The sequence below is a fragment of the Pongo abelii genome, chromosome 4 (assembly GCF_028885655.2).
Source record: "Pongo abelii isolate AG06213 chromosome 4, NHGRI_mPonAbe1-v2.0_pri, whole genome shotgun sequence".
Taxonomy (NCBI): domain Eukaryota; kingdom Metazoa; phylum Chordata; class Mammalia; order Primates; family Hominidae; genus Pongo; species Pongo abelii.
Genome location: NC_071989.2, coordinates 146,796,322 through 146,808,363, shown reverse-complemented (window position 1 = coordinate 146,808,363; position 12,042 = coordinate 146,796,322). Strand labels below are relative to the sequence as shown.

The 12,042-nt window shown below is 42.5% G+C and overlaps 1 protein-coding gene across 2 annotated transcripts in view; it reads right to left on the bottom strand.

Annotated features, from left to right (window-relative positions):
- KDM3B (lysine demethylase 3B) overlaps nt 1-12,042 on the bottom strand; it is an 84,142-nt gene that overhangs the window by 19,639 nt on the left and 52,461 nt on the right. For both annotated transcript variants that reach the window (XM_024247247.3, XM_024247248.3), the window contains one exon: nt 2,017-2,124. In XM_024247247.3, coding sequence (XP_024103015.3) covers nt 2,017-2,124 — 108 coding nt within the window. The remainder of the gene's footprint in view (nt 1-2,016; nt 2,125-12,042) is intronic.

Here is a 12,042-nt window from a genome sequence, read left to right as displayed (position 1 = left end):
CTCAAGTATATAAAGCTGGTAAACGGAAGCATTAAGACTTTAGCCCAGGTATATCTACCCCTAAAGTTCTGTTACTTTTAAGCACTAAGCTACACCCCTTTCCCTCTTCTAGTAAACATTAACACGGTATCCTCCAGGAGAAACTCTAGGGGTAGATTCTCTAGTGTCCAAAATTATAAATATTGGCCAGGTGTGGTGGCTCACGCCTCTAATCCCAGCACATGGGAGGCCAAGGCGGAAGAATTGCTTTGAGGTCAGGAGTTTGAGGCCAACCTGGCCAACATGGTGAAACCCCATCTCTACTAAAAATACAAAAATTAGCTGGGCATGATGGTGCATGCCTGTAATTCTAGCTACTTGGGAGGCTGAGGCATGAGAATCGCTTGATTCTAGGACGTAGAGGTTGCAATGAGCTGAGATTGTGCCACTGTACTCCAGCCTGGGCAGCAGGGTGAGACTCCATCCCAAAGAGTGTAAACATTTGGAATTGTATACTTTACTGTAAGTTATACCTTAAAAAAAAGGTAAAAACTAATAGATCAATGTAAACTTTATATGGGTAAATATTTAACTATACTAAGAGCTGCAGGGAGCAGGCATCCTACCACTGCACTCAGGAAACCCTTTGGCTTAGAAGCAGTGGGGTATAAGGGATCCAGGGGGATGCTCCAGCAAAGTTTTCTTTGTTTTTTTTTTTTTTTTTTTTTTGAGACAGAGTCTCACCATATCGCCTAGGCTGTAGTACAGTGGCGTGATCTTGGCTCACTGCAACCTCCGCCTCCTGGGTTCAAGCAATTCTCCCGCCTCAGCCTCCCTAGTAGTTGGGATTACAGGTGCCTACCACCATGCCTGGCTAATTTTATATTTTTAGTAGAGGCGGAGTTTCATCATGTTGGCCAGGCTGGTCTCGAACTCCTGACCTCAAGTGATTCACCCGCCTCAACCTCCCAAAGTGCTGGGATTACAGGTGTGAGCCACCATGCCTGGCCTGTGGCAAAGTTTTCTTAAGTGGAGGATAATATAGGCAGTAGTTTGGCAGAGTCATCATCTTCAATGGATGTATGTTAATGGAAGTACAGAAGCTAGGCATACAGAAATTCTGGAAGAATCACTGAAGTAAACTGGGATTGTGACACAAACATAACCATTCATTCCTACTGCTGAGCAAGCTGTCTTCCTCATAGATTCAAGATATCTTATTATCTTCAGCTGGATTTATTTTATTTTTTAATTATATGAGATGGGGTCTTGCTATGTTGACCAGTCTGGTTTTGAACTCCTGGCTTCAACTGATCCTCCAATCTTGGCCTCCCAAAGTGCTGAGATTACAGGCATGAGCTACCATACCTGACCATTTTAGCTGTTTTACAAGCCTAAAACCAGAAGTCTTTCTGAAAGCCTAGGCACTGGCTTTTTCATTCTGGTCCAGCCAACCACAGGAATGTGAAATGATATCTGGAAACAAGACCAGGTCCTCTGATCAGAAATGGGGAGCAGAGTGTGCAGTGGCCACGTGCACACTAACACATATCTAAAGATCCAAATTTGGCTGAGCATGGTGGCTCACAGTTATACTCCCAGTACTTTGGGAGGCTGAGGTGGGAGGGTCATTTGAGGCCAGGAGTTCAAGACCAGCCTGTGCAACATATTGGGACCCCATCTCTGAAAAAAAAAAAAAAAATTAAATTAAATAATAAGCCAGGTGTGGTGGTGCATGCCTGTAGTCCTAGCTATTTGGCAGGCTGAGGTGGGAGGATCAGTTGAGGTCAGGAGTTCAAGGCTGCAGTAAGCTATGACCACAGCACTGCACTCCAGCCTGGGTGACAGAGCAGATAGTTTCTTCAATAATAATAATAATAATGATAATAATAATAATAAAGATGCAAATTCTCGGAGAAATCTGATGATGCTTAAAAGAAAAAAATGAGGCTAAATCATTTCAAAAAATTTTATGGTGTATGGCTATCTCAACTAAAAACATTTCTTCCACCAAATCTAAAAAAGGAATTTCCTTACCTGTGCCAGGAATAATTTGTGTGGGCATGAGATTCTCTGGCTCGTGGGACTGTCCCTTTGCACACTTCAACCAGGAGAAAACTTCTTCATCACCCATCTCTTCTGTCTCTGAAATAGAAATGATTTCACTTATTTTATAAGGGTCACAAAAACGGATCCTTCTCAGTGAATGGGAGTATCAGAACCCCAAAGGCCAATTTTCTCATGGCCGAAGGAGATAACAGCTAACTTAAAAAAACAAAAAGCCCCTGCTTTACTGAGATTTTATTTATTTATTTATTTTTGAGACAAGGTTTGGCTCTATCATCCATGCTGGAGTCTAGTGGCTTGATCATGGCTCACCGCAACCTCCGCCTCTCCGGCTCAAGCCATCCTCCCACCCTAGCCTGCAGAGTAGCTGGGACTACAGGAGTGCACCATCACCCCCGACTAATGTTTGTATTTTTTTGTAGAGATGGAGTTTCGCCATGTTGCCCAGGCTGGTCTCCAACTCCTGGGCTCAAGTTCCTGGGCCTGCCTTGGCTTCCCAAAGTGCTGGGATTACAGGCATGAGTCACTGTGCCCAACCTAAGGTATAATTTATAAAGAATAAATCCAGCAATTTAAAGTGTTTACTTCAGTGAGTTTAGAGAAACTGAATGAACAACTACCACAATCATGCCATCGAACCTCTATATTCCATCTCCAAAAGTTCTCTCAGGCTCTTTGCAGTCAATTCTCTTCCCTCAAGCCCTGGCCATCAGTGATCAACTTTATAATACTAAAGTTTTGCTCTTGGCTGGGCGCAGTGGCTCAAGCCTGTAATCCCAGCACTTTGGGAGGCTGAGGCGGGCAGATCATGAGGTCAGGAGATTGAGACCATCCTGGCTAACACGGTGAAACCCTGTCTCTACTAAAAATACAAAAAATTAGCCAGGTGTGGTGGCGGGCGCCTGTGGTCCCAGCTACTCGGGAGGCTGAGGCAGGAGAATGGAGTGAACCCGGGAGGCGGAGCTTGCAGTGAGCTGAGACCGCACCACTGCACTCCAGCCTGGGCGACAGAGCGAGACTCCATCTCAAAAAAAAAAAATAAGTTTTGCTTTTCAAAAATTTCATATAAATGGAAGCATGTAGGATGCAGTCTTTGTGTTGGGTTTCTTTCACTTAGCATAATGCTTTTGAGTCATCTATATTGTTGTGTGTATTAGTAATTCATTCCTTTGTATAGCTGAGTAGTATTCCATGACAGGAATGTACCATAACTTGTTTATCTATTCATCAGCTGGTGAACATTTGCAGTGTTTCCAATTTTTGGCTATTATAAATAAAGCTGCTACACGGCTGGGTGCAGTGGCTCACACCTGTAATACCAACACTTTGGGAGGCCGAGATGGGCTCAGGAACTTGAGCCCAGGAGTTTGAGACCAGCCTGGGCAACATGGCAAAAAAAAAAAAAAAAAAAATTAGCCAAGCATGGTGGTACATGCCTGTGGTCCCAGCTACTTGGGAGGCTGAGGTAGGAGGATTGTTTGAGCCTGGGAGGTGGAGGCTGCAGTAAGCAGAGATCGCTCCACTGCACTCCAGCCTGGGCAACAGAGACCCTGTCTCAAAAACAAAAAACAAAAAATAAATAAATAAATAAATAAAGCAGCTATAAACATTCATGTATAGGTCTTTCTGTGGAAATGTTTTTATTTCTCTTGTAAATACCTAGCAGTGGGATGCCAGGTCATATGGTACATTTTAGCTTTATAACTTTGTAAGAAATGACCTTATTGCTTTCCAAAGTGATGGTACCAATCTGCATTCCTACCAGCAATATTTAAGAGGTCTACTTCTACATCCTTGATAATACTTGATACTGTCTGGTTTTCTTTTTCTTTTTTTTTTTTTTTGAGATGGAGTCTCGCTTTGTCGCCCAGGCTGAAGTGCAGTGGCATGATCTCGGCTCACTGCAACCTCTGCCCCCCGGTTCAAGCAATTCTCCTGCCTCCGTCTCCCGAGTAGCTGAGACTACAGGTGCGTGCCACTATGCCCAACTAATTTTTTGTGTTTTTCATAGAGACAGGGGTTCAATGCTAGCCAGGATGGTCTCAATCTTCTGACCTCGTGATCCACCCGCGTCGGCCTCCCAAACTGCTGGGATTACAGGTATGAGCCACCACGCCTGGCCAATACTGTCAGTTTTAAGAATTTTAGCCATTCTAGTGGACATAATAATTTCTCATTATGGTTTTAATTTGTATTTCCCAAATTAATTACAATTTTTCCCATGTACTTACCTGCCATCGATCTATCTTTTTTGGTGACGTATCTGTTCAAACCTTTTTAAAACTAGCTTGGGCTGGCATGGTGGCTCACACCTGTAGCACTTTGGGAGGCCAATGTGGAAGAATCGCTTGAGCGTAAAAGTTAAAGACCAAGATGGGCAACACAGTGAGACCCCATTTCTACAAAACCAAACCAAAACAACAACAATAACAAAAAAATGGGCTTGTTTGCTCAGGCTGGTGTCAAACTCCTGCTGGACTCTGGCGATCCTTCTGTCTCAGCCTCCCAGGTAGCTGGTATTATAGGTGTACACCACTGTGCACAGCAGCTTTTCATTTTCTCTTTTTTTGGAGACAGGGTCTCACTCTGTCACCCAGGCTGGAGTGTAATGGCACGATCATGGCTCACTGCAGCCTCAACCTCCCAGGGTTAAATAATTCTCCCACCTCAGCCTCCTGAGTAGCTGGGACCACAGGTGAAAGCCACCACGTCTCGCTAATTTTTAAATTTTTTTGTAGAGATGAGGTCTCCATGTTGCCTAGGCTGGTCTTGAACTCCTGGGCTCAAGCAATCCCACTGCCTTGGCCTCCGTAATTGTTGGGATTACAGGTTATAAGCCACTGTGCCTGGGCTATTTTCATTTTCTTAAATGTGTCCTTTTTTTTTGGAGACGGGGTCTCACTCTTTTGCCCAGGCTGGAGTGCAGTGGTGTAATCTCGGCTCACTGCAACCTCTGCTTCCTGGGTTCAAGCGATCCTCCTGCCTCAGCCTCCCAAGCAGCTGGGATTACAGGTGCCCGCCACCACGCCCGGCTAATTCCTTGTATTTTTAGTAGAGACAGGGTTTCACCATGTTGGCCAGGCTGGTCTCGAACTCCTGACCTCATGTGATCCACCTGCCTTGGCCTCCCAAAGTGCTGGGATTACAGGCATGAGCCACCGTGCCCAGACTTTACGTGTCTTCTGAAAAAGTAAAGTTTTAAACTTTTATATTAGGCCGGGCACAATGGCTTGTGCCTGTAATCCCAGCACTTTGGGAGGTCGAGGCAGGTGGATCACCTGAGATCAGGAGTTCAAGACCAGCCTGGCCAGCATGGTGAAATGGTGAAACCCTGTCTCTACTAAAACTACAAAAAAATTGGCTGGGGGTGGTGGCGGGCACCTGTAATCCTGGCTGCTCAGGAGGCTGAGGCAGGCGGATCGCTTGATCCTGGGAGGTGGAAGCTGCAGTGAGCTAAGATTGCACCACTGCACTCCAGCCTGGGCGACAGGACGAGACCTCGTCTCAGAAAAAAAAAAAAAATTAAAAGAATAAAAAATAAACTTTTATATTTTTCATTTGCATTGTGTTCTAAGAAATATTTCTTTAGTGCAAGGATACAAATATTTTATTTATTTCTAGAAGTTTTAGTTTTAGCTTTTATGTTTAGGCCTATGGTCCACTTAGAGTTAGTATTTTATATATGGTGGGAAGTAAAGACAGAGGTTTGTGGGCGGCAAGCCACCCAGGTGCCGAGGCAAGAGACCAAGGACACAAGCTGTTCCAGTATAATAAAATATAAAACAAGAATAGTTATACCAGATATAGATCTTAGATATGATTATATATGAATATCATTAATCATTAGTTGGTAGTAATTACTCTTTATCCCAATATTATAATAATCCTCGCTCTATAATCATAACCTAGGAAAAACCAGGCCATACAGAGATAGGAGCTGAGGGAACATAGTGAGGTGTGACCAGAAGACAAGAGTGCTAGCCTTCAGTTATGCCTGGACAGGGCCACCAGAGGGCTCCTTGGTCTAGTGGTGATGCCAGCGTCTGGGAAGACGCCCGTTGCCAGGCGGACCGTGGTCTAGCGGTAGCGAAAAGTGTCAAGGAACACCACCCACTACTTAGCAGACCGTGAAAGGGAGTCTCCTTTTCCCTGGGAGAGTTTAGAGAAAACTCTGCTCCTCCACCTCTTGTGGACGGCCTGACATTAGTCAGGCTTGCCCACAGTTATCCGGAGGCCTAACCGTCTCCCTGTGATGCTGTGCTTCAGTGGTCACACTCCTAGTCTGCCTTCATGTTCCATCCTGTACACCTGGCTCTGCCTTCTAAATAGCAGTAGAAAATTAGTGAAAGTACTAAAAGTCTCTGATATGCAGAAATAATGGCGTAAGCTGTCTTTCTCTTTGTCTCCTCTCTCTCTCTGCCTCAGCTGTCAGGCAGGGAAGGGCCCCCTGTCCAGTGGACACGTGACCCACGTGACCTTACCTATCATTGGAGATGACCCACACTCTTTACCCTGCCCCTTTTGCTTTGTATCCAATAAATAACAGCACAGCCAGACATTCGGGGCCACTACCGGTCTCCGCACATTGGTGGTAGTGGTCCCCCGGGCCCAGCTGTCTTTTCTTTTATCTCTTTGTCTTGTGTCTTTATTTCTACACTCTCTCGTCGCCGCACACGGGGAGAGACCCACCGACCCTGTGGGGCTGGTCCCTGCAGAGGTTCCTCTTTTTTTTTTGGAACATGGATATACAATTGTTCCAGTACCATTTGTTGAAAGGGCTATCTTTCCCTCACTGAACTACCCTGGCACCTTTGTCACAATTGATTATGTATGTGTGGGTTTACTTCTAGATTGTTTTCTGTTCCCTTACCACAGTGTCTTAATTACTGTAGCTTTAATATTAATTCTTGAAATATAGTACAAGTCCTTCAACTTGAATCTATTTCAAAATTGTTATGGGTATTCTAGATCCTCTGTATTTCATATACATTTCAGAACCATCTTGTCAATTTCTACAAAATGGCCTACTGAGACTTTGATTTGGAATTGCATTTAATTACATATCAATTTAGAAGAAGTGACATCTTAGTATTCAACCCTCTATTTTTCTTTTCTTTTCTTTTTTTTTTTCTTTTAAGACGGAGTTTCACTCATTGCCCAGGCTAGAGTACAATGGTACGATCTCAGCTCACCGCAACCTCTGCCTCCCGGGTTCAAGTGATTCTCCTGCCTCAGCCTCCCAAGAAGCTGGGATTACAGGCATGTGCCACCATGCCTGGCTAATTTTGTATTTTTAGTAGAGACAGGGTTTCTCCATGTTGGTCAGGCTGGTCTCGAACTCCCGACCTCAGGTGATCCGCCTGCCCCAGCCTCCCAAAGCGCTGGGATTACAGGCGTGAGTGAGCCACGGCGCCTGGCCTATTTTTCATTATTATTATTTTTTCTTTATCTTTTAACAATTTTTTTGTAGAGATGGGATCTTGCTGTGTTGCCCAGGCTGGTCTCAAACTCCTGGCCTCAACTGATTCTCCCACTTCAGCTTCCCAAAGTGCTAGGATTACAGACATGAGCCACCACACGCAGCCCATATTCAATCTTTGGATCTGCAGATATGGTATATCTTTTCATTTATTTAGGTATTCTTTCTCTCAGTAATATGTTGTAGTCTTCAGTGTATGTGTCTTGTAGGTATTGGCTAAATTTGTCCCTAAGCACTTCATGATTTTATGATGCTATTGTAAATAACACCGCAGTGCAATCTTGGCTCACTGAAGCTTCTGCCTCCCAGGTTCAAGGAATTCTCCTGCTTCAACCTCCCATTACATTTCAATTTCTAATTGTTCATTGCTATCATACAGAAAAATAATTGATCTTTGTATGTTGACTTTGTATCATGTAATATTGAAAAAAACTCATTATAATATTAGCTTTCTTGTAGATCTCTGGATTTCTACATAGATGATCATGTCTGAGAATAAAAATCATTTCACTTCTTTCCAATCTGAATCTTTTTTTGTTTTCCTTTCCCCCTTTTTCCCTTTTATTTCTTCATACTGACCACTAACTCCAGTAAAATACTGAATAGAAGTTACAAAAGCAGACATCCTTGCTTTGTTCCTGAACCTAAGAGGAAGAAGTCAATCTTTCATATTACATATGATATTCTACTTATACATAGTTGTGTTTTTCAAACATTATTTCATTATCATTCTCCAAAGAGCCTTTTCAGACTTTGTTTTGTGGTCATTGTGCTCTCCACCCAAGAAATTTTAATACCAGATATACTATATCTGTTTATGTATTATGGTCCCCTGAAAGGGCACAAAAAATTGTTAACATTTTAGATTCTCCCTCCCAAGCAAGAGCCAGTTTTCACCTGATGAGAATGCATAGCCTAGGTTTTTGATAATTTAGACAAATGATTTTTCTGCTATGTCTTGAGATCATGTGGTTATTTTTTAGTCTACTAATATAGTGGACTGCACTGATTTTCACGTGAACCCCATTTGTTCATGATGTATTATTCTTTTTATGTATCTCTTGACTTAAACTTGCTTAAGTTTTATAAAATATTTTTACATCTATGTTCATGACGGATACTGGGGATGTAACTTTCTATGCTTCTCATGTCTTTATTTGGTTTTGATATTAGTACAATGCTGGCTTCATAAAACAAGCTGTTAAGTGTTTCCTCCTATTTTCTGAAAGACTGTGTGTATAACTGATATTATTTCCTCCTTAAATGTTTGCTATAATTTACTAGTAAGGCCACCATCTAGACCTTAAGTTTTCTTTGTTGAAAGATTTTTTAAATTATAAATTCAATTTTTCTTTTTTTTTTTTTAAGGAGTGTAGGAGCAAAGGTTTAATAGGCAAAAAAAAAAAAAAAAAGACAGAGAAAGTAAAACAGCTCTCTCTCTAGTGAGAGACGGGACTCCCGAGAGGAAAAGACCAGCTGGTGGCAGATGTGCTGGATTTTACTCAGGTTTGAGGAAGCGGTGTCTGATTTACATATGGATTCCAGATTGGTTCAATCAGGTATGATGTTTATATAGCTTTAGGGGAAGGCTGGCTACCCCACCCTAATGTTGTTATGCAAATGAACTTTCTCCTTGGCTGATGCTATCTTGTCTGCTCCTTACTGTACATGTGGTTGACAAAGAGAAGGGAAGATGAAGCTCCCATCTTCAACATGATTTCATAACTGCTAACATCTATGTCTGCAACTGAATTTTACAGGCTGCTCTTTGTTAGAAAGAAAATAATTTGGGGCTGCTTTTCATTAAATGGAAAACCTTACCAAGGACTTCTGTACCCTCAGTATCCACCTAAGTAATTTCTTCTTAACACCTGTATCATTCCCCCCTCTGGAGTGGTAATCCTAACTACTATTAGGGGCTGTTGGATGAGGACTCTTTCTGGCTACTTCCTGCTGAAAAGAGGTGTTGTGTGGGGAACAGCAGGTAGGGCTCCTCCTGGGGCTGATCTAAGAGTCCTCCGAAGAAAGGCACGCCCATGTGTGGTTCTGTCTGCAGCACCATTTGGAGTTTGATTGCTGTTAGCCATTCGGATAGGTTGTAACACTGGTTTGCCTCCACCAGATGTTGCGTTTTGATGAATGCTGTACCTTGATATCTGGGACCAGGTCCCCAGTATGAAGCAGCTACGTTGTCTAGGGTAAATACCTGAGGTTCATCATCTCGTGCCAGGAAAATTTTGGACACGGACACACATGAGGAATTTAGGAGTGTAGGTTTAACAGGCAAAAGAGAGAAAGATAAAGAAAGGAAAACAGCTCTCTCTCTAGTGAGAGAGAGGGGGCTTCCAAGAGGAAAAGACCAAGTTCTTAATGTAAAGTTATTTAGGTTCTCTATTTGTTCTCAAGGGAATTTTGATGGTTTGTGTTTTTCATGGAATTTGTCCATTATATCTAATAAGCTCTAAAAGTTATTGGCATAGGCTGGGTGTGGTGGCTCACACCTGTAATCCCAGCACTTTGGGAGGCTGAGGCAGGCAGGCTGCCTGAGGTCAGGAGTTCGAAACCTGCCTGACCAACATGCCAAAACCCCGTCTCTACTAAAAATACAGAAATTAGCTAGGTTTGGTGGTATGCACCTGTAATCCCAGCCACTTGGGAGGCTGGGGCAGGAGAATCGCTTGAACCCGGGAGATGGAGGTTGCAGTGGGCTAAGATCGTGCCACTGCACTCCAGCCCAGGCGACAGAGATAGACGATGTCTTAAAAAAAAAAAAAAAAAAAAAAAAATTATTGGCATAATAACGTTCATAATTTTACTTATCCTTTTAATGTCTAAAAGATATGTATTGAGGTCCTCACATTCTTTTTTTTTTTATTATTAAACAGATACGGTGTTACTATGTTCCCCTGCTGGTCTCAAACTCCTGGATTCAAGTGATCCTCCCACCTAAGACTCTCAAGTAGATGAGAGTATAGGCACACGCCACGGTGCCTGCATCTCTCATTCTCTCATTGGTAAACTATACCTTCTCTTTTTCTTCATGTAGGCAGAAGATTAGCACATATAAAATATCTTTTTCTCATTTATACTCTTTTAAAAAGTTAATTGTTTAACTTTTCTTTTTTTTTTTTTATTGAGACGGAGTTTCACTCTTGTTGCCTAGGCTAGAGTGCAATGTCGCGAACTCAGCTCACTGCAACCTCCACCTAAGTGATTCTCCTGCCTCAGCCTCCTGAGTAGCTAGGTCTACAGGTGCCCGCCACCACGCTCAGCTAATTTTGTTTGTATTTTTAGTAGAGACAGGGTTTCACTGTGTTGGCCAGGCTGGTCTCAAACTCCTGACCTCAGGTGATCCACCTGCCTCAGCCTCCCAAAATACTGGGATTACAGGCGTGAGCCACTGTGCCTGACCTTAACTTTTCTTTTTTTGAGACAGGGTTGCACTCTGTCACCCAGGCTGGAATGCAGTGGTGCAATCATGGCTCACTACAGCCTCGACCTTCTGGGCTCAGGTGATCCTCTCCCATCAGCCTCTGAGTAGTTGGGACCACAGGTGTGTGCCACCACGCCCAGCTAATTGTTAAATTTTTTGTAGAGATGGGAGTCTTGCTATGTTGCCCAGGCTGGTCTTGAACTGCTGGCCTCAAGTAATCCCCATCTTGACTTCTCAAAGTGTTGGGATTGCAGGTGTGAGCCACCAAACCTAGCCAGACCCATTTCTTTTTGGTTTCATTTTTCCTGCCTTCTTTTGAACCACTTACATATTTTTTGTGATTTGATTTTGTTTTCCATTTTGGACTTATTAGCTATATTTCTTTGTTTTTAAGTGGTTGCTTCAGCATTTTCAGTATTAATCTTCAACTTATCAGAGTCTATCTTCAAATATTAATTTCACTTTACATAAAGTGTAAGATCCTTATAAAACTATACTTCCATTTTTCCCTCTTTTCCTCTGTGCTATTATATATTTGAATTTTACATAATATAAACCCCAAAATATATTGTTACTATTTTTGCTTTTAAACAATTAACTTTTAAAAAGATTATTAATGAGAAAAAGAGATCTTTTATATATACTCATATATACCATGTAGGATGTTCTTCGTTACTTTGTGTAAGTTCTGATTTCCGTATCATTTTCTTCTGCCTGAATAACTGCCTTTAACTTTATTATCATGTGGATCTGCTGGTGGTGCATTCCATCAGCTTTTCTTGGTTTGAGAAAAGCTGGTAGAATGGTCACTTGTTTTTTTTTATTTTTTATTATTATACTTTAAGTTTTAGGGTACATGTGCACAATGTGCAGGTTAGTTACATACGTATACATGTGCCATGCTGGTGTGCTGCACCCATTAACTCGTCATTTAGCATTAGGTATATCTCCTAATGCTATCCCTCCTCCGTCCCCCCACCCCACAATGGTCCCCAGAGTGTGATGTTCCCCTTCCTGTGTCCATGTGTTCTCATTGTTCAATTCCCATCTATGAGTGAGAACATGCGGTGTTTGGTTTTTTGTC